General features: G+C 35.1%; 3 protein-coding genes across 3 annotated transcripts; all 3 read right to left on the bottom strand.

Moving 5' to 3' along the window:
• Window positions 1-34: 34 nt before the first annotated feature.
• Window positions 35-12,629, bottom strand: LOC135629632 (uncharacterized). The gene is made up of 14 exons (XM_065137307.1): window positions 12,199-12,629; window positions 10,883-11,663; window positions 10,685-10,808; window positions 10,178-10,295; window positions 9,887-9,985; window positions 9,508-9,801; window positions 9,308-9,415; window positions 7,953-8,024; window positions 7,773-7,859; window positions 3,284-3,355; window positions 3,104-3,193; window positions 1,977-2,084; window positions 1,763-1,831; window positions 35-301 (listed from the first exon to the last, which is right to left on the bottom strand). The coding sequence occupies exons 1-14, from the start codon at window positions 12,412-12,414 to the stop codon at window positions 230-232; spliced, it is 2,310 nt and encodes a 769-aa protein (XP_064993379.1). The 5' UTR covers window positions 12,415-12,629; the 3' UTR covers window positions 35-229.
• A 290-nt stretch (window positions 12,630-12,919) lies between these two features.
• On the bottom strand, window positions 12,920-17,715 carry LOC135584092 (V-type proton ATPase subunit F). Its single transcript, XM_065135354.1, has 6 exons — window positions 17,604-17,715; window positions 17,289-17,451; window positions 16,476-16,561; window positions 15,479-15,560; window positions 13,580-13,662; window positions 12,920-13,322 (listed from the first exon to the last, which is right to left on the bottom strand). The coding sequence occupies exons 3-6, from the start codon at window positions 16,536-16,538 to the stop codon at window positions 13,158-13,160; spliced, it is 393 nt and encodes a 130-aa protein (XP_064991426.1). The 5' UTR covers window positions 16,539-16,561; window positions 17,289-17,451; window positions 17,604-17,715; the 3' UTR covers window positions 12,920-13,157.
• A 550-nt stretch (window positions 17,716-18,265) lies between these two features.
• Window positions 18,266-22,473, bottom strand: LOC135628752 (pre-mRNA cleavage factor Im 25 kDa subunit 2-like). The gene is made up of 7 exons (XM_065135640.1): window positions 22,190-22,473; window positions 21,327-21,372; window positions 20,011-20,104; window positions 19,864-19,937; window positions 19,170-19,256; window positions 18,966-19,076; window positions 18,266-18,583 (listed from the first exon to the last, which is right to left on the bottom strand). Exons 1-7 carry the CDS (start codon window positions 22,306-22,308, stop codon window positions 18,512-18,514), a joined length of 603 nt encoding a protein of 200 aa, XP_064991712.1. The 5' UTR covers window positions 22,309-22,473; the 3' UTR covers window positions 18,266-18,511.
• Between the last annotated feature and the right edge of the window lie 1,507 nt (window positions 22,474-23,980).

Below are 23,980 nucleotides of genomic sequence, written 5' to 3'. Positions count from 1 at the left end.
ATATGTAATTTGGATGTACAACATGTTCTAAATCTCAAAATAAGAAGGGTCAGTCGAAATGTTATTGGGAGGAAACTTACAGAAACAACATTTACTCTCATCTGTGTTAAAGAATTAATCTCTAGGTTGACTATCTACCAAGACCTATAACAATGCAGCACTTGCGACATTTGAAATGCATGTCGGATGTAGACTTTTACCACGAGAGCTATTGCTCGCCAAACTCCGACTAAACCCTATTAATACATGTTAATATCGCAGCTTTCATCTGTTCCTTGTCCAAGGATGATTCCACCACAACCTGCACAAGGAGAGCAAGGAAAAATCATCTGCAAGAACTAAATGAAACATATGGAAAGTTTGTTACACCGACGTTGAAGAGATGTCTGTTCCGTGGAACAAACGAATGAATGAGTGGGAACATCGGCAATTGAGAAATTATGTTCACACATCCGACTATTTCAACAGCATGGATCAAGAAACTTCCTAAGGTATGTCTATTGTCTCCAAATCTAATATGACTACCTTCATTCAATAAGCCAGCTAGTACTTACTAGCTGCTAAAAAAGTTGAATTGATTGTGTACTCCACAATAATTAAGTTTGCCCTCGTCTTTGAGAGCAGAAGACAACTAAGAGCAGTTGCCATTATTTCTGGGACACTCGAGAGAACCAAGAATGTCTAAGAATCAGTCTACATCGAGAAGCCTAAATGATAGTAAAACCAAGAATGTCTAAGAAACAGTCTACATCCAGAAGCCTAAATGATAGTCAACCAAAAAAAGGATAATCTTCATAGCGAAACATTTTTTGTCCCTACAAAAGATGCATGTTGTGCACACACAACAAGGCACAAGATTCCATAACTCAAAAACAATAAGAAGCTGTGAGTTCCAATAGCCTTGTCTATTGCCATCTCACTAGACAGAAGGGAAAACAAAACAAGTCCAAGGCTTTGAGACATCAAACTTAAGTCTTCTTAGGATGCTAAATATTTTTAATATAGGCTGTGAGCTCAACAGACAAATTATGAAACAAACCAACAAATAAATAACACTTTTAGACATAAATTACTGGAGACTGAGTACCAGGTGAGATGGCAAGAAAAAGGGATCCATACTCAGATAGTTAAAAAGTAGCTCTGAGTTGCAGACTTTTTTTTTTTTTTTGGTAAGTATGAGTTGTTGCAGACTTATAACAAAGGATTGTCTTATTGATTGGTACTAGATGGCACTTGCTGAACATTGCCACTCATGTTGACACAAGGCTGTTCCAATTTTTAGCTTGTGCTTGCCAACACCTTATTGTACCATAATATTCCAGAAAGATAAATAACATCGACCTAATGCCACAAATCTTCGATGTTGACAACCACACGTGGCAGCCAGGATCTGTCTTTTAGAAGGCATTATTTGATTCTTGCAAGTTGTACAGAGAAAGAGACCAGACAATGTCATCAACTAGACAGGCAACTTGATATGACTATTTGAAACACTAACAGATCAAAAAATGATTTTCATGCTTCCTGGAGAAGTTTAAGATGATTCTTTTTAGCTGAAGCAGATGAAGAAATCAAATTTATTTTCCAAATTTCCTTAATTAGTCACAGCTAAGAGATTTGGCATTGGAAGGGGAAAATTGGTCTTTGTTAAGAGAGTGAAATTTCCAATTTAAAGTTATCAACTGTTAAAGTGAGAACATCTGGGCATTTTAGTAATTTGTGCTTTATCGAAACAGTTATATCCACTCAGAAAAAGTCATACCTCTTGGACCATGTTCTCATAACGAGCAAGCAACTTGTACTTGTTGTCAAACATAGAAGCCATATACACCTGAATATAGAAAATTTTGAACACCAAATTGAGCAATTTTTACTTGAAAAGTGCAGCATATATGGAATACAAGTTACCAATTAGTTATAACATGAAAACGAAAAGCATCTTAATGAATACAGGAAAAACAACTGTGCTCATTAACCTGAAATGTTGGAGCTAAACCCGGGCTTATAAAGAAACGACCTTTAGAAACACCACTAATTCCATCAATTTTCTGCAGCTCTTGGATGAGTGAGTCCACATCAGCCCACTGATAGGAAAAGTTTAAACACTTTGTCAGAATACTGTGAGGCCATGATCTGTAAAGCTAAGTTGGTGCCACTGTAACAAAAGACCTTTCTTCACAATATCTATAATCATTTACTATTATCTAGAATTGCTTTTGGATCATTCAAGGCATCTCAGGGATACTGGTAAGATATATCACAACATGATGTCATGATGTACCTAGAGTTGAAACAACTGATGAACAATATGATAATATAATTGGAGACTCGAAAACAAAGAGAGTACTGAACTAGGATCACAAAGGTGGAAAAGTCCATAATGCTTAGTCATTATTATTGTATTCTCATAATTGGTACAAAAGTATCACAATGATCAAATTCAAGGTTTAAAAAACTGGCAGTGGTGTCTATACCAAACTTGTTTGAACCGGTAACCACGTGACCCGAAAAAAAGCTAAAAGAAAAAATCAAACATGTCGAAACGGGACCTGCACCACATCATATGCAGTTTGGACCATAAGCTACTAGCCATATCACCTATTACATTAGGGGTATTTTAAACCAAGGATCTGACAGCTAGGGGGTCTTTTTGCACATTAAGGTCACTGATAAACAGAAGGAAAAAAAGCTACAAATCTTGATTTAGGATCCAGAGAGGATATATTTTGTCATCGGCCTAAGGTTCCAAGGACTTGTATTATTTTGTAGACATGTTCTCAGAAAAGAGAAGTTTATCAACAGAAAGGTTTCCTATTTCCTAACTTACATGCACTAAAAGTATTGAACATGAATGGTAGCAACAAAGCTTCTAAGATCAACTATTTAAAGTGGGATTCATGTAGCCCACAATTTTGCTTTACTATCATCACTTCAGTTATTTGTCTTCATTTTTAATCCTTTAAACAAAAGAAAATTCATTATTGGTCAATACAACTTTAAATTCAACTATTTAAAGTTAAATTACTAATGCTGTAAGTGCATTTATACAAAAATGAAATATTTAAAACATAGAACGAGTAATTAAGTTGAAAAAGGTTAACACCTCAGCATCAGATTGTGTCGCTTCTAGTCTTCCACCCAAAGATGCATGATCTCCAACAACAGACTCCAAGGCCTCTATTAATGGGTCTGGCTGAAAGTAAATTCATGACCACAGGTCGAAGCATTATGTTCAGACTTATCTTACTCCATGAAACTCACGATAAATAGTATGTCAGAATACCATTATATCTTTCAATGATAACATGATCCGTTCAAGAGTATAATCCAGTTGATGAACTTTTGCCTCGACAATCTGAAACAAGAAAATAAGCTCATGAACTTCGAGAGCTTCAAAGAAAATGGAGAATGCAACATGGTATCAAGAATTAAAAAGGAAAGACTGCTAGCAAAACATGACACCTGCTTTAGTTATAGTAAGAATAGGCTTTGGAAACATCTCCAGAAAGTATCAGTCAACAAGTACCGGTGCATACCATACACACCTACTAGTATGAATTTGATATGGTCATCCATGTCTGAAGCAAGCGCAAAAATTCTTATTTTATTAATTGATGAAACATAGAAAATGTATACAAAAAGATCATATCCTCTTCTAAAATCAGGGTACTGATCTATCATTTAATATCCCCATGATTTATCCACTAGGGAGACTAGAAAACAAAGCTTCATCAAATGCTTGTTCAATCCATGCCAGACACATATTATCGCACCAAGGCTACTTATCAGATTGGCAGGTACATGCCCAAATCTTCATTTGCTGCATCTGTTCTTTAAACATCTATTTAAGACATCTTTATGATACCTATGGAAACTACTACGTTTTGTGGAGTTCTGCTTTCCTTCATTAAGGTTGACAGACGTGTAAATTATGTAGTTTGTTGTGATCCAAGCTCAAATCACATAGTGCTTCCCACTAAAAGGGCACACAAAAGTTGCTTTTCTAAACCAGAGCAACAACTTATATGCTAAGTCACCTCACTTCCTCTGTCATTGATGGACGGCTCCGAAGGTCTAGCTTTCATGCGCAATTCCCTCCACCGTCGCTGCTTCCATGTGCAGCTCCTTCCACCATTGAGAGAGAGGACCGCAGCTTCCTCTGCCACCAACAAACACATCTAAAGCTTCTTCCACCCACAACATCATCATCTGAAGCTTTCTCCATCGCTGCTGCTATCGTCCGCAACTTCCTCCGCCGCCATTGTTGTCGTTTGCAGCTTCCTCCATCGCCACCGTTGTTGTCCGAAAGTTCCTCCATCATCGCCACCCTCTCCTTCCCCACTTTTTTTTCCCTCTAACTACTATTAATAATGGATTAAATATTGTTAACAATATATTGTTAACTATTATTACCATATAATAGTCCATATTTAGATTTTAGCATTGCTAATCTCTATTTATTTAGAATTGTTATTAGGGTTTCAAGATTAATAGCAAATGTACAAAACGATTCAGAAGATTCATCATAAAATTCAAGAAAGGATCCTACTTGGAAATACAATTATCTAAAGGATCCCAAAGATCCTAATACAATTACTTGTATCTTCTATGATAAAACTACTAGAGCTGATATTTTTTATGCAAAGCAGCATCAAGTAAGGAACTTCAAGAATGTATCAGTATGCAAGAAGTGTCCACCTAATGTAAAAGAAGAGTTGTTGGCTTATCTGACTGAAAAAAGATGCAATGGAATAAATCTTCTAGGAATTTATCCGAGGATAATGCTCAACATATTAGAGATGATGAAGAAGAAGATTATTCAGAAAGTGTCAATGCTAGTGGGAAAATAGTATATGATAGGAAAGAAAAAGAAGTTATGATTGTTAAGAAGGGTAAAAAGAGACCGATGGACTTATATATGTATCAAGGATCATAGTAACAACAAGGTCAAGCAAGAGCAAAACTAAGACAAACAAATATAAGTGATGCTTGTGATAAGGAAATAAGGGGAAAAGCGATATAACACATTGCTCGCTTCTTCTATCAGACTGGCCTTCCCCTCAGTATTTGTTGTTTGGATAATTTTAAACCGATGATTAAAACTATTGGAAGATATGATGGCGGATTAAAACCTCCAAGTTATTATGAGTTGCTAGTTCCATTACTGAAAAAAGAATTAGATTATACAAATGACTTATTAAAAGATCACAAAGAATCATGAGTAAAGCATGGTTATTCTATTGTATCATATGCTTGAATCGACAGAAGACATAGGAGTATAATTAATTTTATGGTCAATTGTTCTTTAGGAATCATGTCTGTGAAGTCAATAAATGCATAATCTTTTATGAAATTTGGAGAAAAAATATGAGTTAATTGATAAGTTTGTGGAAGAAATTGATGAACAATATATCGTCCAAATTATAACCGACAATGGAAATAACTATGTGTTAGCCAATAAGATTTATCTTTTAAATTTTTTAATTTTTAATTACCATGTCTCCAATTTGAATGGAAAAACTATGTGACTTCTAAGTCTTATCAAATTATTATCCTTTGTCTTAGGTAAATTACTTAGAGCAAAAAGACAACACATATATTAAATTTCATGTACGACACATTGCATTGATTTAATGTTAGAGAAGATATTAGAAAGATCTCTAACATCAAGAAGACTTTAGAAAGGACAATCTTTGTCGTTGGATTTCTCTATAATTATATTGGGGCTTTAAATATGATGAGAGAATTCACAGATAAAAGGAATTTGTGACATATAGTGTCACCCGATTTGTTACTTCCTTTTTGACATTACAGAGCGTGCACTGTAAAAAATATAACGTAAGAAACATATTTACCTTGGAGAAATGGATGACAAGTAAATGGACAATAAAAGCGAAAGGCAAAAGGGTTGGTGATATCATCTTAATATCGTCCTTTTTGAATCTTATAGTTTATACATTAAAGGTAATGGACTCTCTTGCTCGAGTCCTTTGGTTGGCAATTAATGAAAAGAATCATGCAATATGATATATTTATGAGGTTATGGATAAAGTAAAGAAAACAATTCAAAAGTCTTTTGATGAAAATGAAGAAAAGTATAAGAACATATTTACAATCATTAACGAAAGATGAAATTGTTAACTTCATCGTCCATTACATGCAGCAAGATATTATTTGAATCCAGAATTCTTTTATAAGAACACGTTCATTGAGTATGATGCAGAAGTTGTAATTGGGTTATATAAGTGCATTGTAAGATTGGCTCCAAACCTTGAGGTATAAGATAAAATCATATATGAATTATCTTTATAAGAGAATGTTAATGGTCTTTTTGGAATTCCAATGGTAATTCGATATAGAACAATTAAATCCCTAGGTATTTATAAATTTATATAATTAATTTCATATATAGTATATTATTGTTAATAATAAAGTAAATTTTACAACTGAATAGTAGAGTATATTTAGAAAATTCACCCCGAACTTGCAGCAATTGACTATTAAAATTCTTAGTTTGACTTGTAATGTCGTATGTTGTAAATGAAACTGAAGTGTCTTTTAACATGTAAGGATCACATAATATTTTTATTGTAATTAATTTATTTTTTTTAGATAGATATATTAATATATTTTTAAATTATATGATATGACAGATTCACACAAAGAGAAAAAATTGGTTAGAGCATCAATAATTGCATGATCTGGTTTATATAAAAAGTATAATAAAGCATAGAAGGCTCGTTATGATTTATGAAATGATATTGATCTAATCTCATTATAAGACATTGATGATTTAAATGAGTGATTGGTGAGGAAAATAGGTGCGAACTTGCAAGATGCCGAAGATGAACTTATATTTGCAGATGGACGGCTTGGCATGGGGAGATGTGATAAGAGTCTCAAGTGTTGGAGAATTACAAACATATATAAAACAAATGACGAAAGCAAAAATGAGTGCAAAAGCCTCAAGTTCATCTCCTGCCATTGTTGAAGAGGAAACATATTTTGATGAAGATGGACAAGAGGAAAAGAAAGATGATAATATGGTTAAGAATGATGATGTTGATTATGACGATGATTGACTTTGATGTAAAGCTTTATTGTTTTGAATCTTTTAACATTTTTATTATTAGAAGATGGATAATGTGACTTTGTACTTTAAATCTTTTCAACTTAATGTCATATTTTTATTTATATAATCGTATTTATTAATTATATTATATATTTTTTATATTTTAATATTTTAGAATGCCTCATTTCGCTCGAACGGGCGCATAAGCCTAGGCGCTTGCCTAGCGACTCAGCATTTTAGGACCTTGGCACCTTTTGGTGCGTAATATTTTTTAAATCACTGATATGTACCATGACTTGTTTATCCTTGAATTAATACACTATTGTGTATTTAAGCAAACCTACATATATTTAGTTCAATGCTGAATAAAATCACCAATATCCACTTTTTCAGATGAATATAATTTCTACATTGTTTTTTAAGTAACATGTATGTTACATCTAGACAAAGGGTTGTTTGACAAATGGTTGTTTTCTTAGGTTAGCTCATTCGATAGTAGGAGACTTTTTACTTAAATAAGCATGAACACCACCTTCTAGAATTTTGCACTATCATGGTAGGCTTAATTAATTCCAAGTCAAAATCTGTGATCAAGAGCACAGTCAAATGGCTTCCTAGTCTGGGTTAACAACCATTTATCATCAAAAGGTTTTCCCACAACCTCCCAAGGAAAGTAATTACAAAATTACTTATTTTATACCTGCCCAACTTTAAAGTACGATGATGGATCCAAAGTTGCATCCCATGGAACTTCTGACTGGTGAATAAGTGCAGTTACTCCTTCAACCTATTAATTAATAATCAGGAATAATCAGCTTCTCATGTCCTACCAGAAACTACTGGACTATGGTTAAACAAAAGAATCATGAACAATGATTACCTCCACAAATATGCCAAAGTATGTAATTTTCTTGATAGAGCATTTCACAACATCCCCAATACTAAGTCTAGCCTGCACAAAGACTCATAGAGAATAGATTATCAATACCAAACTCGAGTCAAATTTGAAGATGAACAAGTGGAGTTAGTATAATATAATTCATGATCTGTTCAACCAAGAAAAGACAAAGCATTAAAACAAATGTCTTCTGAGACATAATCATGAAACAAAGCAGAAGTGAATATCAAGAGTCCATTTATAAACATAAGAACATGGAACCTACTTACTGGTAAAGAAAGCTAAACCATCAAACACTTTCATAAAAATAGTAAACAAAGGATCCTATTGGCATTGACTCTTAAAAGCAGAAAGAAAAGGATTAATTCATGATGTTCAACATAATAAGTCGAGTTTTATCATGTCTTGACATTTAGAGATGAACCTAAAATGCTGGTTAGTTTAGCCAATCTTTATATATAATTCCTACTGGATTAGACAATATATATGCATGTATGTGTGTGATATATAATATATCACTGAGATTTGTCATCTTTACAGCCATGAATTCATGATATCCAAGTAAAACCATAGGTAATGGTGACAAAATAACTAGAATGTTTATCTTCTTATTTTAATTTTATCAAGTAGATCAGGACACTGACCACATGTACAAAGGTTGAACAGTTTGCTGGGCTGAATATATCAAAAGCCCAAAACTACATTTGCCAGGGGAACTTGGAATTAGGCCTAAGTAACGAAGTATTAGAAAGCAAGAGAAACCAAAACAGTGACTTGAACAGAGGAGAACTCACAAAACTAAGCTTTATTACAGCTTATCATCTTGTGGATATTTAGAAAGACCTAGGTTACCAAAATAAACGACCAAAAGAATTATTTATAGGAAAAACCATGAGACACCATCTTGGTAAGTGATTTTTTGCAATCTCAAAAAAATCTCATAACAATCTAAAATGATCCTGCCTTTGGACTGATCCCAATCCCTTTGCCCAAATAATGATAATATATAATTTCTTTTCACCTTTGCCCTCATCCTATACTGTGATATGCTGTGCTGGTAGTTGGTTGTTGGTACCTGGTATCCATTCTTTAAATCCTTTGGTTCACAATATGCCTCACATTTCAGGCCTATAAAATTATGAATAGGTTCTCTCCTAGCATGAGTTTAGCAAGCACAAGATCAACCCTGATAATAGAAACAATGTTTTGGACTAGTTTGTGAGCTGGAATCTGGAAAGCTTTGATCCAGGTTCCCAGACAACTAAATTTGCTCCATGCTTCTTAACCAAAGAGAAACTACAAATAAGTAGCAATTGATTTATCACGTAGTTACATACCATAAGACTTCTCTTTTTCTCAACCACCTCTTCCTTTTCTTTTGGCCTCCCAGAGAACATTAACTTTCTGGAGTTTTTATCAGCCAGAATCACAGAAACTTTAAGTCTCTGCAATTTCAGATGTAAACCATTGCAATAAAAAAATTACAACAATGAATTAAATGGACTAAAATCTGATGAATTAAGCATGTTCTTCAAACCTGACCAATGAATGATGATAGAAATTTGTTTTTTTCTTGGTCATATGTCTCATAAAGATCTTCGAATTTCACTTTTGTTGGTGACACTTCACTGTTCTGATTTTCTTTTCCTGATGTAGACTCTAGTCCAAGATCCTTACTTCTAGCATCATAGCTTCCTAGAATGCTCAGATTCTGCCTGTATAAGGAGGGATCCACCCCTTTTTTTCTTAACCATGACTCAAATGCTAAGAATTTCCATTTGGCACCAAGATTTCGGTAAGGTAAGAAACCTATCAAAGACCCAAATGATACCTGATAATAAAAACGATAAAAATTAGAAAAGTATTTTGGGAACAAATTAAAGATATATGAATTCACAAAGACTAGGCAAACTCACAACAAAACCTCTGCTGCTACAACTAATCAGTTCCACTTCAGCTTTCTCTCCTGTATGCAGCAGATGCCCTGCCCTTTTCCAGTCACTTTCTTCAATTTCCTGCAATTTCCTATCTCCAAAATCTAAGCCAACTCTTTTACACAAGTTTCAAAGGAGTTTGTACATCAAACTTCTTTCCATCAACTATTGTAGCTTCATCAGATCACATTTATTAATGTGATCTTTTCTTAACCAAAAGTATGCAAGGATGCTTTAGTCAAAATGAAGAAAAATCATTGTGCAACAATTTACCTCTTGATCTGCTGATATAACAGGCTCAGTTCCAGAAGTGGAAACATGGCCATCATGCTGCAAAACAATCTTCTCCTCTCTAAATGGACGGGACGTTTCTTTTAATGGCGAGTCCAGCCTAAAGATTGTTAAATTCACAGTTAACAAATATATGGATTTGCAATAAGACAAAAGAAAACAAAAAAAAACTTTATCCAAAAAATTCAAGTACTCAGAAGTGTATCTGTAGCTTATATGACTGTAAATAGATGATCATTGCACGTCCATATATGACACCAGCCAAAAAAATGTAAAATCATGCATGAAGGCACAAGGAAATAATGTTTCATAAAATTCAAATAAAGTTACATAGGCCAATGAGAGTACCAAGTGGGATACTGTCATGACAGAGATACCAATTTGGATAGAACAGCATACAAGACACTATCCATGATAATACGACAAAAAGCATGTCAGAAGCCTGTCATGATTGAAATGGACAACAGAAAGTTCAAGTCAGTGAACCACCTCTGAGGCTTTCCTAGCAGGGCAGCTTGCATAGAAATAGCATCGGCAGAGTCATTGTCCAAACGTGTAGATGAAGCTTCAGCCACATTAGCTTCAGCAGCACTTTGATTAGGTGGCTGCAATCCTTGAAAAGTTGAATGCAATATAAATATTCATAACTTAATACAGAGCACATGAGTAGGCAAGCTAGCATATTACCTGCAACCACACCATCATCAAGATTGGATGAATCTGAAATGTCAGCATCCTTGTCATCTAAACGTCCTTCAATAACATCATTTTCCAGTGGCATACTGGAGCTTGAAGATGCATCCAAGCCGGTTACTTGAAGTTCATCCAAGTTTGCTGCTGTTGTTACCAAGTCTGTATTATTCATTGACATATTTCCCTCATGTAAGATCTTCACATCCTTATCTGGGGCCCTCATTTCAGTGAGACTTGACTGAGAAGAATTCCCAGAAGGCACACTCTCTTGTTCAGAACCTAAGGGTACTTTAACAACTTCCGGCTTCTTTAGAAGGGATACATTACTTATGTTTTCACTAGTATTTTTTCTCATTTTCAAGACTAGGTTTGGTTTAAATTTTAATTTTGAATTCATTTCAATATCATCATCTTGAGTGATAGAGGGCTTTCGCAAAGAAATGTTGGGATCTGTGCTTCTGTCTTCAGTATCTCCTAGGATTTGGTTTGGCTGTGACTGAATTGATGTGGGTTTTTCAGGGGGTCTCATTTCAATAGCTCTTATTCCTCTATTCATGGTTGGACGGGAAAGATTTACTTGTCCTTCCACTGTAACATTTCGGGCATTCTTCTTGTTTGATGTATCTTCCTTTTTTGATGAAACAGAAGGTGGTTGCTTCACTCTCATGTCTTCTGGAACATTGATCATGTAATCATCTAGCTTACCTTTATTTCTTCTAAATGATTTTTCAACTTCAAGATAAGAGACATCAGGGTTTGACTTTCTTGCCATTATCTGCAGGCAGGTGCACAAGTTTCATTTATCTCAAGCAAAAAGGAAAAAGGAAAATTGCAATAAAATAAAGAAACATTCAAGCATTCAAACATAAAACCTTTGTCTAGGAAAGGTAAATGAAAAGGAAATAATAATATGGAACAAAGAAATCATCACCTAACAGAAAGGAAAGATGACTAAAAAATATATCAAGATGCAAAAACAATGATGCGCAATTTCTTCCCACTTTCACTTTCAAAAGCCAAAAACTATTTGCTTGTTTTTTTTTCCCTGCGCACATAAATTCCTTCAATGGGTTCACTACTAAACACTACAAATAACGTTATTCAGTCAATATTCTGAATTCCTTTTGATCATGAGTCATGATTTACAAGTGATAACTCGCTCCTAGGCAAAAGGTTTTCCCTATAGCATCCAAGAAAACAAACCAAATAAGTACTGTATTACCCTACAAGATTCCCTAACCGTTTTCTATGCTACCCCAAGCAAGATTGAAGAACGAACGGCACCACCTATATGTTGATCGATTTTCTACCTTAGCTAGGGTAAGCTTAGGGTCCTCGCCGAGAAGGCGCCCAAACTTGAGCTCCATTTGGTCCCACTTGTCGAGCTCCGGCCCGTCTTTAGATGAGGTGCGGAAGACGGGGAGGAGGCCGGGGCGGCGCCCGACGCTCCTCCGCCGAGGAGGGAAAGGGAAAGGGAGGAAAAAACCGCCGCCAATAACGCTGGAGACAGTGCGGGCGGCTTCCATCTTGACGGGCGACGTTGCGAGAAGTCGATGCCGCGGAGCCCAGGGCAGGGGTCCCCTGCGCTGCTCCTCACGCCAAGGTAGCTACCGTCATCGCATCGCGTCGCGTAGAAGAAGGGTTCGTGCGCCGAGGGAAGACGATGCGCGCGCGATAAGGAGCGTGAGATGGGATGGAGTGGAAGAAGAGACCAGGATTTTATCCGATGCCATGAGCTATATTTACGAATAAGGCCCCCCCAGCGATACACAATGTCATATGGTTGGTGGAATTTCTATATCTTCGTTGATGTTTTTATCTAATTCATTTTTTTTGTTACGAATAAAATCATTCCTATAAGTCAAAACCTTTTCGATAAATTTATTTTTCTTTTTTCTGCTATTCTTATTTTTTTTTATTCTGATAAAAAAGATCAATGAATACGCAAGTCGAAGAACAATGAACATCTTCCGTTGCAGCCAACATGTCTCACCACCAGGCCAGAGTATTTAGTAGTTACAAATGTCCACATAAATTAATATACTATGGAATTCTGATTATTTATCGAGGTCTTTTATACATCAATCCGCTCATGTCTAAGTTGACATCATATATTCGAGACAATACAGTTATAGTGATGCTTCCAAAAGTCAATAGAGTAATTGTTCCTCCGAAATGAACGGAAGCTTATACACATTAAAACAAAGAACAAAAACGACAGGCCATTGAGAAGTACAGATCGATTAGTTGCGTGGTTCAAGCAAACATTTCAGCGCCTTCCTGAGGCAACTGATTCTGCAGAGAAAAGGTACCTCACTCGAGATAGAACCGAATCATGAGCAGGGTCATACGGATGATCCTTGGAAGGAATCTCCAAGATCGCAGGCACAGGCTTGTTGTAGCTATCAACTAGAAACCGTATCATGCTTGCAATCTGAATGGGGCAATAAAGTGCATGTCAATTAGTAGTCAATAAACAGTGAACATTTTTACTATGTGTCCACAAACATTTTTCCCTTTTAACAGAGAACAGAGATAACCATGTGACAGAATTATATATATATATATACATATGTATATATATATATATATATATATATATATATGTTGCCCAAAGGCCTAGAATAGACTAATAGCAATATTTAAGCACATATGAACAAACCAAAGAAAGGAACCATTCAAATCACTTACGTATTGGCTAATCAGCACAACAGCAATATCCTCCCTTGCGGTGAACTCTTTGAATGCATCTTCTATAGCTTTTACTGTTGTTTCTGGTTGAATAACAATAAACACACGAGCATTACTTTAAGAAAGAATCGAAGAAATAGGGATATCAACTATAAAATGGAGAGTTAAACAATACAAAAATTATAAGAGCCAAGAAGAAAAATAATCATTTACTTACCTTAGAATGCAAAACGAAATAAAGAATTAAGTATTAGGAAAAAAAGGACTAATTCAGTTATCCAAGAAGAAACACTCACAAATTTGATAGAGAAAAATAATTTCATCCTAGCAATGGCCAAGAAAATTAACATCTGAGACAAAAACATCAAGATGCCAAGAAGAAAACTGACAAAGATTATACTATCTAGTATCTACTAAGTCAGATAAGTATAGCATGCTCGCTCAGACACTCTTCCACAACAAATCCAGAACTTGTAATTTGTACAAGTCAGCAACATTATCATCCATTAAACAATCAGGTACGCAATATGCCCAGCAATAACAATGTATAATGATCATTTCTGATGCCAGTGGCATTCTGCAAGTGCTGTTGATTCAAACTGTGTATCTCGTGACAAACAACATATGGTAATTACAGAAACAAACAGTATATTTGTGGTCAATAAATGAATCATTCCTATGTTTAGTTATACCATATGCACTACATATCTACAATGCACTGACAGCGTATGGTACATTTTTATTATTTTCTATTGACACATCGAAAGTTAAACATGTAAGTATGTAACCGACAAGCCTTTTACGACTATTTAGAATTACCTTCATCAGTCACTTGCGACTAATAATCCAGGACATTATCTGTAATTGTTCCAAATGAAACAAATCAAAATTAATTTTTGATGCCCCTTTTTATTTTTTCCCGACTCAAGTGAAAAATCAATGCTTCTCATCTGCTAAAAGAATAGATCCCGGATCTTGTTCCACAAGCCCTGCATACTGGTAAATGTTCCACCATTGTGTTCTTAATTGTCATGGATACCACTTGTTTAGAATAAAATTCTCAACACATTGTCACATCATATTCAATGTCATCAACTTCTGGTAGCCTTTTAATAAGTCACTTATGGCATTAATACTTGCATAACAGATGAATCTGTTCATCACATGACACCTTAGGCATCTTCATTCACCTTATCATAAAACTCTACCGCTCATCAAACTGAAACAACTCTCTAAAAAGTATGTTTGTGTTCAGCTGATTGATACGATATCACCCACGAAGTCCTTGGAATACAGACCAGAGACAATATCCATCACCATGTCAATTTATACTTGTACGGTGTCAACGAGCCAATTACACATAAAACTTGAACCAAACCAAGTCCCAAAGTCTCGGCTACAGTTCAATTTTTTAGGTAGTCTTATCATTAAGGGCCTGATTAAGAGAAGCCAAAAACTTGGCTGGATGGGCCCATGTTGATGTTTGTAAGGGTCCCCACAAGCCTAAAGATGTGAAGACAAGGGAGCTAGAACCAGGATTAGCTCATTCTCGAGTATGAAATGCCAGGCAGAAAGAAATTTAGTTCATGGGACGGCTTTGTCCTACCATGTTTGTCATTTTGTTTTTGGATTGGTAAAATATCCCCTAATATAGAGTATGGACAGCATGTTTTAAGACTCTTTTAGTTTTTTTTTACAACCAAAGATCAACTAGCTATATTCAACTATTCATAAAGTGCTTTTTATAGAGTCTTAAATCAAAAAATGGTTACTAATAAAAATATGACCATACGAAAAAGTCATCTGAAGTACAAATTCTAGCATTACAGTGTTCCATATAGTCATAAAAAAAAAAATGACCAGAAAAGCAAATCTAATCTACTGAATTCATAAACATACTTGAGTCCACGATAAGGTAATTTGTCTTTCTTCGTAAATCAACATTGCCAACTCCAGCCAGCAAAAAGCCAGTAACAGTGTCCTTGTACCACAAAGCATCTGATTAGCTTTATATTTGCAAACGTGTATAAAATATATAGTATTACGAAGGATTTAAATCTCAGTCCAGTACTGATCTTGGTAATATTACTGGACAGTATACAATCCTGTATAATACTAGTAGATCAGGAAGTGTGCTGCCATGTTCCACCCAGGATCGCCCGAAAATCAAAATAAAATAACGACCAGTACCGAACCATATAGTCCAATACTGGTCAGCTATTTGACACCATGGTACCATGAACAGTTTGTATGATGATTACAAATAAATTAGCAACTTGTCATCCTTTTAACACCATCATCTAATTCTGCATGGAAGATATTACCAAGTGAAATCATACATTTACCAGAGATGGGGCTTACTGACTGGTTCAAGCAAGGAAATAATAGACAAAACTTGGATCTTGTGAATGTTAAGACCTTAGAACTTGAAAGAAAAGCAATAAACATGACTATAATGGCCCACTTCTAAGCATGGTGTGATCAACTTGGAAAATTTAAACGCATTAATATGATAAAAATGCATGCCTCATTCTATGGCATACCGAAGAAACCTTCTCTTTTTTACTTTGTAGTACAAGACAACAAACCTATGATGCTCAGAAGTCAGAAATAAACTGTCTGAATGCACTCATGCTAATACATTTCAAAATTTTCAAGATGAATATATAGGAAAAATTATTCAAAACTAAGTTCAATAACTTGGTTCCCAATCTGCAATTCGTCTCTGTCAACAAGTAACTAGATGTTTTGGAATCCTACTAACTAATCTTAGCCATCCCCTTTCTGAATTTCACAATTAATTGTCTTCATTTTCTCATTTAAAAACATCAAAATAATATGGCATTAGCAAAGTGTTGCGTCTCATATATTTACCAAACAACAAAACTATGTTTACCTCATCAGCAATCATAGCTATAAGGGCAGAGTTCTTGGTCGGGATCTGAGCTCTCCCTGCCATCACAAGCAACTCCTAGTGAAGACCTGCCCGATATTAGAAACAACAAAGGATCAGTAATCAAGGAGCTTCTTAACGAGTAATAAAACTTATAGCCAACAATTATCAATCGATTACACCTCTAACCAATATAAAAAATAAAATGCTTGGAATTGAGATAGAAATCAAATCTAACAATCTACTATCTAGTATCAGATTTTTGGAATCAAAGTCAAATCTCCAGAGCAACTATCCTATACATCGAACGAAGAGGAACTATTGAAAAGAATTAAATCGCATCCATATAAAATTTTTTGGCTCCTTTTCAGGAATCCATCAAATTTATATAACTGACGAACTTTCAAACACACAATTCGCATCACAACCAACAAAAAGCCTACCAAATTATGATGGGTGAATACGAACCAAACCACCCTGCGAAACCCTAAGCAACAAAACTTACAACTATTCAGAGTGATCTTGAAATTAAATAAAAAAAGACGTCATCTACTTTTAATCAATCGCTAATAATACAAGATCGTGCCCAGACTTCGCCAGATGGGACGATCGCGGCCCAACTCAGATCCGGATCCGAATCAGCGGGTTCCGATCTTGTTTCCACGAAGCGCTTGGCTACGATCAGCCGGAAATTAGACCCGAGAGATCCTACGGATTCCCTCCAGCGATCACGCGTGTAAAAGGAAGAAGAAGAAGAAGAAGAGAAGAGAAAGGCAGGAAGACGACGGGGAGAGGAAAGATGGAGAAGAACATTACCCGCGCCGCCGACCCCTACAGCAGAACGCTGCTCTTTGGTTGCCGCCTCTCCTGTTGGCCGTTCGTTGGCGGTGCCGGGACGACGAATTCTGAAGGAGAGGAGGGAGAGGGAACGCAAAAGCGGCACGTTGTCTTCTTTTACTTTCTCAGCACGGGTTTGTTTCTGGGGCGAATTACGGTTAAAAATTCTTGTTACTTTTTAAAAAATTTTCGAATAACGCTTTAACTTAAAAAAACATTAAACAGAATCTTTTTTTTTTCTAAAAATGAATATTCTGTCTATGTCGCTCGTCGCTCTTTCGGAGGGGTGCCCACCTCCACCGTCGCCCGTTGTCGTCCATCATCCACCCGTCATCCATGAGGGAAGGGAAGGGAAGGGAAGGGAAGGGGGAGACGACGAGGAAGGAGGAGAAGACAAGACGAAGGGCGATCGGGAATCAAAACCGAACCAATAGTTTCTGATTGACTAAATATGAAAAATAGAAAATTAAAATATAAATTGATGGTATGATGAAGTGGTTAATACTCCAAACATGAAGTGTAATGACATGGGTTTGAATCTCATCTCGAGGAGATAATTTTTTTATCAATTGAAACCGATAAATTGAATCAAAACTGAATGAATATTAACCGCTGGTTCCAATTATGAAATCGGAACCACCGAAATCACCGAAATATATAAAATCGAAATCGATGGTTCTGAAATCATGATCACCTGTTGACAATCCCAGAAGTCTAGCCTAAGTAATCACTAACTCAAGTAAAACACGACGATTGACAGAGTGAAGACCAAATTTACTCAAAATGAGACAACTGCGATACAAACCAAGGCAAGCACAATCATCCACCCCCCGGTAGTATGACCAGAAATCCATAATCTGAACATGGAATATGGCTGTCTCTGATTCATTAAGATCATTGCATACTTGTTTTTGAGATAAGCACCAGGATCATGATCAAGCAGCTCCATTCCAACATGTACAATTTTCTCAGCATTCAAATAAAACCTCAGGACATCAATACAGAAAACATGAGTTAGAAGTTAATTATAGACGAGTGGTGTTTCGTGTTCATATGAGTAAATGTCAAATATACATGATGATTCAGAGTCTTATGTAAAGGGCAGGCTCGGGATGGATTCACTTCAGAATTTTGCGACTGCATTAACGTCAATTTGACTCCATTGCTGAAGAATTATGTTTCATAATTTGTTCGCATCAGCTTCATGAGGAGACCATGTTGAACTGGAATCTCGACAACTGTTGTGGGATGGTCGAGATAACAGGACCATATCTCTGCATGAATTTCAAAAGTAATGTTTATACAGATTCATGTTTAACAAATTCAAATTACTAATAACAAAACAAAAGCAAATATGACTGAGATTTTCCACCATGTAGAAGAAAAAAACATTAATAAAACAAAAGGTTACGATCTGAAGATCACAACTTGGGACTGGTAACTGTGTTGGTTTAAGTTAGTAGCTCAGAATCATATGATTCTTGAAGGAAATAACACTAAAAAGCTAACATAACAAAATGTACAAACATACAATCATATGTAGGAATTTAAAGATTTCATAATGGACAACAATGAGTCTGTAAATGCCAAAATGCCAGCTTTTAACCACTTCTCCCAAACCCACACAATTTAAACTGCAAATGGAACTGCTGGTACCTGAACATTGTCATAGAGTTCAAATAAGGGAACAGCAAGCAACTTCAAATTTTTTGGAACAGCAAAATATTCTCTTTCTGACAGATGAACGAGGAAAAGCTTCTTACACTCCTGTGTCAGAAAATTATTTTAGAAAAACAGAAAGAGAAAGTGATCATCATCTAAAATTATCATTTGATCTTTTTAGACTATAAAGCAACTGACCTTGGGCTTGGTAATATGAGGAGGACAATATGGATACATAACAGTTTCAAAATTGGGTCTCCACCAAATGGCAACACACTCACCAATCTGCAAGTTAGTATAAAATAGGACCTGGATCACACCCGTTTCATCATATGGTACATAATCAAATGTGTACTTCAGAATGATTCAACAACAATAAAGATAATGTAATGGAAGGGGTAATCTCATCACAATTATATTGGTCGAAAGATATGAAACAATTCGAAGCATTGGAGTATGGATTTCCAAAAAGCTTTATGATTCAGATCACATAAAATATCAGAGATGATACTACAATATAAATATATATTAACAAATGGACAAGGCAAGTGGAACTATATAAACATATCACAAAAGATGTACAAATAATTGTCCAACATGTTTCATTTTTTCAGAGATAAATGAGATGATGCACTGTAACTATATAAACATCTCTAACAATATGGAATAAGTTGAGATCGGTGCAAGGTAGAGGTCAAAACATACAGCAGATCACATGGTGTATTTTCCTGCATCCTTCTTTCCTGTTGCTATGATTAGGTATGTAGGGTAATGCTACGCAATAAATTGTGCAAATTTGCTCATATTTTAAAACTATTTCAAGCATATAACACATTAAGTACAGAAAGTAGCAAGCAATGGACATAAAAAGAAGCTAAATCCAGTGAAATACCTGCCAGTTCGGTTGAAATGAAGGTGAATTTGCAGCAAGTTTGCTACAAAGCTTTCGCCTCAGACCTTCAATCTCTGTCAATTTAGCCAGACACACAAGTGAATAAGCTGATGGATTCAAATCATTTTCAGATACACAAGAACATACCGTTCTCTCCAGGCTTTAAACGTCCACCAGGGAGCTTACAAAATGTATTTCCTATTTGCAGTAACAATATATGGGGATGATTGTGCTCCTGAACCTGCATGATTGTAATTTGACAACTAAGAAAAATTGGAGTTTAGGCAACTTCCTTTATATCGATGATGACCACAGTTACATCCAAACCTATTACCAATAAGTTGGCCAGATTCAAGATTATCGGTGGGAGTGCAGATCTAGAATCTTTCAGGTTGGTGTCAGATTGGTTTTGAGGGAGTTAAAGCTTATAGATGTCAATGTGTTCATTAAAGATCTAACCTGACTTTTTATGTTATTTAATATCTTAGTAATTAACATTACCATCTTGTGGTGGATTGGGAAAGCTTTTTGTGGGACAAGATAGGACTATTTTTAAAAATCACATACTCTGTGATCAATGAGTTAAAAATACTGGTGAAGTAAATTCCTAGAATAGAAAAAACTTCATTCTATAGACTACCACAAAGGTCAAACCACTACTATGCTAGTAGCTGCAACACTAGTTCAGTACTAGTGTAAGATTCTCATTTCTGGAAAGAATTTTTTTTATTAATGTCAACGTTCTAAAAATGTTTCTCACAAAAGCATAGGTAAAATCAGCAATGGACAACAAAATTCAATAGAAAAGCAGGGACGCAAGTGAAACATAAAGAACAAAATCATTTGCCTGCATCATTCAGATCCATGGATTCTCTTATCAATGTGGTGTCAGCAAGAGAGTAAAATCAACGTCAAACTCAATAAAACATGTTTAAAATAGAATTGTGTTCAGGGGCTGAAAATGACCTTCGTGCATTCTTAAAGCCTTCAACCTTGTAAGGAATTTGTAACATGAATTTACTAATTCCATTTGAGATTGTAACTCTAACTACCAATTGGCTACAAAAATAGCTTCATATAATTTAGATCTAAGTAGATACTGAAATGACATCTACTCGACTTAATTCATTTTTGCACCTAAAACAGATGCCCAAAGATGGAAGAAGTTTGATGGCTATGATAGTTGTGGCATTATTTTTTAATTATCAAATGTTCAATAGGCATATCATCATCAAAAGAAGGGAGATCAGGATTCCAGGAGCTGAATTCAGAATCCAAAAATTCTTTACAGATACAGGTATCATAGTCTTTACTCTTAACACAAGCTACTATCCGAGCATCATGGGATCTCGGGCATTCAGCTTAGTTATCAAACAAAGTAAATAAACGATAAAAACTATTGTCCTGGGGAATTTTTTTTTAAATGTTAACAATAAGTAAATGTGCTACGTGTGGATTGTTACCAGTAGAATACCCTCAACACTTGTCCGCATTCCTTCCTTCATATAGCTGAACACAAAAGGAAGGAAAAGAAAAACAAGCCAATCAAGATATAAGTTGTAATAAACTCTCATAAATAAGAAGCAGAAATGTGTAGATCAGATTGAGAAAAACCAACACATGGAAGCCTTTCACCAGAGCAAACTTTAAAATTCTCTAAAAGAAACATACAACATCAGATGCATCAAAATTCATCAGAAGCATTGGCTCCTTTACTAATGAATAGTTTCAAGGAAAAAAGTCATCAATCAGTACTTGAGGCACTCGATTGAGATTTGGAAAAACCAAAGCTTGCAGATTGTGGAATGTCACTACAAGAGGTTCGCACTGTAGGTCTTAACAAGTTCAATCATAAATTTCCCCTTCATCTTCGCCACCTTCGTTGCTGTTCTGTATACAACCCAGATTAGAATGACTTCAAATAACTAAGCACCGGATGCATCAAGCGATGTCCCCAACAAGAGACGAAACCAACTCCAACTCCAAACAACTTCAAAGTACCAAGCGTAATGTCAAGATAAAACCGAAAAGAAGGCGGTTACTATTTCCTCACACAAAACAGGCGTTTTTGGCCGCGATCATCATCTCAAAGCACTCAAAGCAACTACACATATAATCGGTCAAGATCCAATCTTTATCAATCATCAAACTGGGAAAATAAGTCATTATCGAGGGAACAGGAACAACAGAAAAGCCTCGAATAAAGGGGAAAAACTCTTTTTGATGAGGGTTTCACCCATCGACGACGATACGTGGATAAAAGAATAGGAGTTAAAACAAGAGATATCGGAACCTAGGATTTCCGAGGTGAAGACGGAGGACTTACTTGACCTTCATCCGGGCCAAGCGATCAGCGACGGACGTGTCCTTCTCCATCTTCGCCTCCTTCGTGCCGAACGTGTAGTTCGATAGTGGGTACATGTTCACCACCGATGAGTTTACCATCTCTCTCTCTCCTCTCCTCTCCTCTCCTCTTCTCCCCTCCCCTTTTCTCCCTCCTCGCCTCCGCTGGGTCTCTCAGGTGATCGGCCGCCGGCAGCGTCTGAAAGAATCCGATAAATTGCAGCGTAATAGGTAACACGTCCCTGTTGAGTTCAACTTGGATCCATTCGGAGTTGATGTGCTTCTTCCACATGCCACTAACATGATGATCATGATATGCATATAAAGACAAAAATATCCCTGTCATCCTCTTGTATCTCCATCCGAATCCAATATACACTTGATCGAACCAGACCCAAACCCTATATATATATATATATATATATATATATATAATTTGATGGAAGCTAATGATTAGGATATAACAAATTAAAACTATTTTCTAAGCTATTAGAAAATAGCTTAACTTAATTCGGATGAGTTAACTTAGAGGACTAATAATATCTCATCCTTTGTTTACAATGATTAAGTCCTAACCATCTAGATAAGAATTTTTTTTATATCTAAAATATTAAAATGAATAATATGTAGTTCGTGTTGACTTGATAAATAAGCTAATTGATTTGAATGAGATTGATTGTGGTGAATGATTTTATACTCGCATATCGTACTAAAATGACTTACACTCCGATGCTTATCGATTTAAAATAATATTGATAATTAACAAAGAACAACATCGATCAATGCATAAAAATATAAGTATGTAATTTTCTTGTTTATTCCCTTGATTGTATGTAATTTACCATGATCATTACTTAGTTAAGGAATAAAACAAATTGATTTGTTCTTCTCTAAGCACATTGTTTAATTAGAGAACAACGTTTCTACCCTATGCAACTCTAAACAAGTTAATAGGCTCTCGTTACATATGCAATATTATAGGCCAAGCTTTAGATTAAGCAATTATGGGTTTATTATGAATAAACATGTTTTTTTAGAGCTAATTATATATTATACTTTGTAATTAGCTATTTTTATCATACCGATTCCTATACTTTTAAAATTATATTAAATTTTTTATATTTATAAAAATAAAATATTTAATCATATTTTTTCTCGCGTCATTGATTCTGTTGATGAAAATACTACACGTGCTTATGATAAACCAAAGTGAAATAGAGTCAACATATCCTTAGTGTTAAACCTTACAATATTTTCATCAATATAATCAACAATATAAGAAAAAAATATGATTAAATGTTTCACTTTAATACGTATAAGGATCTAAATATAATTTTTAAAAATATAAGAATTATGTTATTTATGGTATTGAGATTATTTATTTATTTTCATAAATTAATCACACTAGAAATGCTTTTCACACCTCTCAACGATGAGTGTGGTGTTATAGTCAAGCTAATGCATATGGTTCTTTTTTCACCACATGACATTTATTAGTTAATTAGATTTTATTTTCTTTTATTAGTTGCGAGAATAATGTCATGGATAATGAATATATAGTTAATTAATCATGAATTTCTTAGTATTAAGAGTCATGTATAATAATCCAAAATAAAAAAAGGAGCTTCAAATTAAGATTAACTCCTACCCGAAAACCTACAAATGAAAAAACTAACAAAAAATAATAAGTCTTTTCAATAATTTAATAACTATATATATATATATATATATATATATATATTTGTATTCAATCGATTTTATATTAACTTAATTA

Source organism: Musa acuminata, chromosome BXJ3-1 (assembly GCF_036884655.1).
Source record: "Musa acuminata AAA Group cultivar baxijiao chromosome BXJ3-1, Cavendish_Baxijiao_AAA, whole genome shotgun sequence".
NCBI classification, from domain to species: Eukaryota; Viridiplantae; Streptophyta; class Magnoliopsida; order Zingiberales; family Musaceae; genus Musa; species Musa acuminata.
This window is presented reverse-complemented; position numbering and strand designations above follow the sequence as displayed.

What these genes read in the sequence shown, in the direction of transcription:
- LOC135629632 (XM_065137307.1), bottom strand. Translation starts at nt 12,414, where the DNA reads ATGGAAGCCGCCCGCACTGTCTCCAGCGTTATTGGCGGCGGTTTTTTC. An exon ending in TATCATTGAAAGATATAATG is followed by an intron (nt 3,194 to 3,283) that starts GTATTCTGACAT and finishes ATTTACTTTCAG; the next exon opens with CCAGACCCATTAATAGAGGC. An exon ending in ATGAGAACATGGTCCAAGAG is followed by an intron (nt 302 to 1,762) that starts GTATGACTTTTT and finishes CTCCTTGTGCAG; the next exon opens with GTTGTGGTGGAATCATCCTT.
- LOC135584092 (XM_065135354.1), bottom strand. Translation starts at nt 16,538, where the DNA reads ATGGCAGGGAGAGCTCAGATCCCGACCAAGAACTCTGCCCTTATAGCT. An exon ending in TAGCTATGATTGCTGATGAG is followed by an intron (nt 15,561 to 16,475) that starts GTAAACATAGTT and finishes TTGTGGTACAAG; the next exon opens with GACACTGTTACTGGCTTTTT. An exon ending in TTACCTTATCGTGGACTCAA is followed by an intron (nt 13,663 to 15,478) that starts GTATGTTTATGA and finishes TTATTCAACCAG; the next exon opens with AAACAACAGTAAAAGCTATA.
- LOC135628752 (XM_065135640.1), bottom strand. Translation starts at nt 22,308, where the DNA reads ATGGTAAACTCATCGGTGGTGAACATGTACCCACTATCGAACTACACG. An exon ending in TTTAAAGCCTGGAGAGAACG is followed by an intron (nt 19,938 to 20,010) that starts GTATGTTCTTGT and finishes CTAAATTGACAG; the next exon opens with AGATTGAAGGTCTGAGGCGA. An exon ending in CTCATATTACCAAGCCCAAG is followed by an intron (nt 19,077 to 19,169) that starts GTCAGTTGCTTT and finishes TTTCTGACACAG; the next exon opens with GAGTGTAAGAAGCTTTTCCT.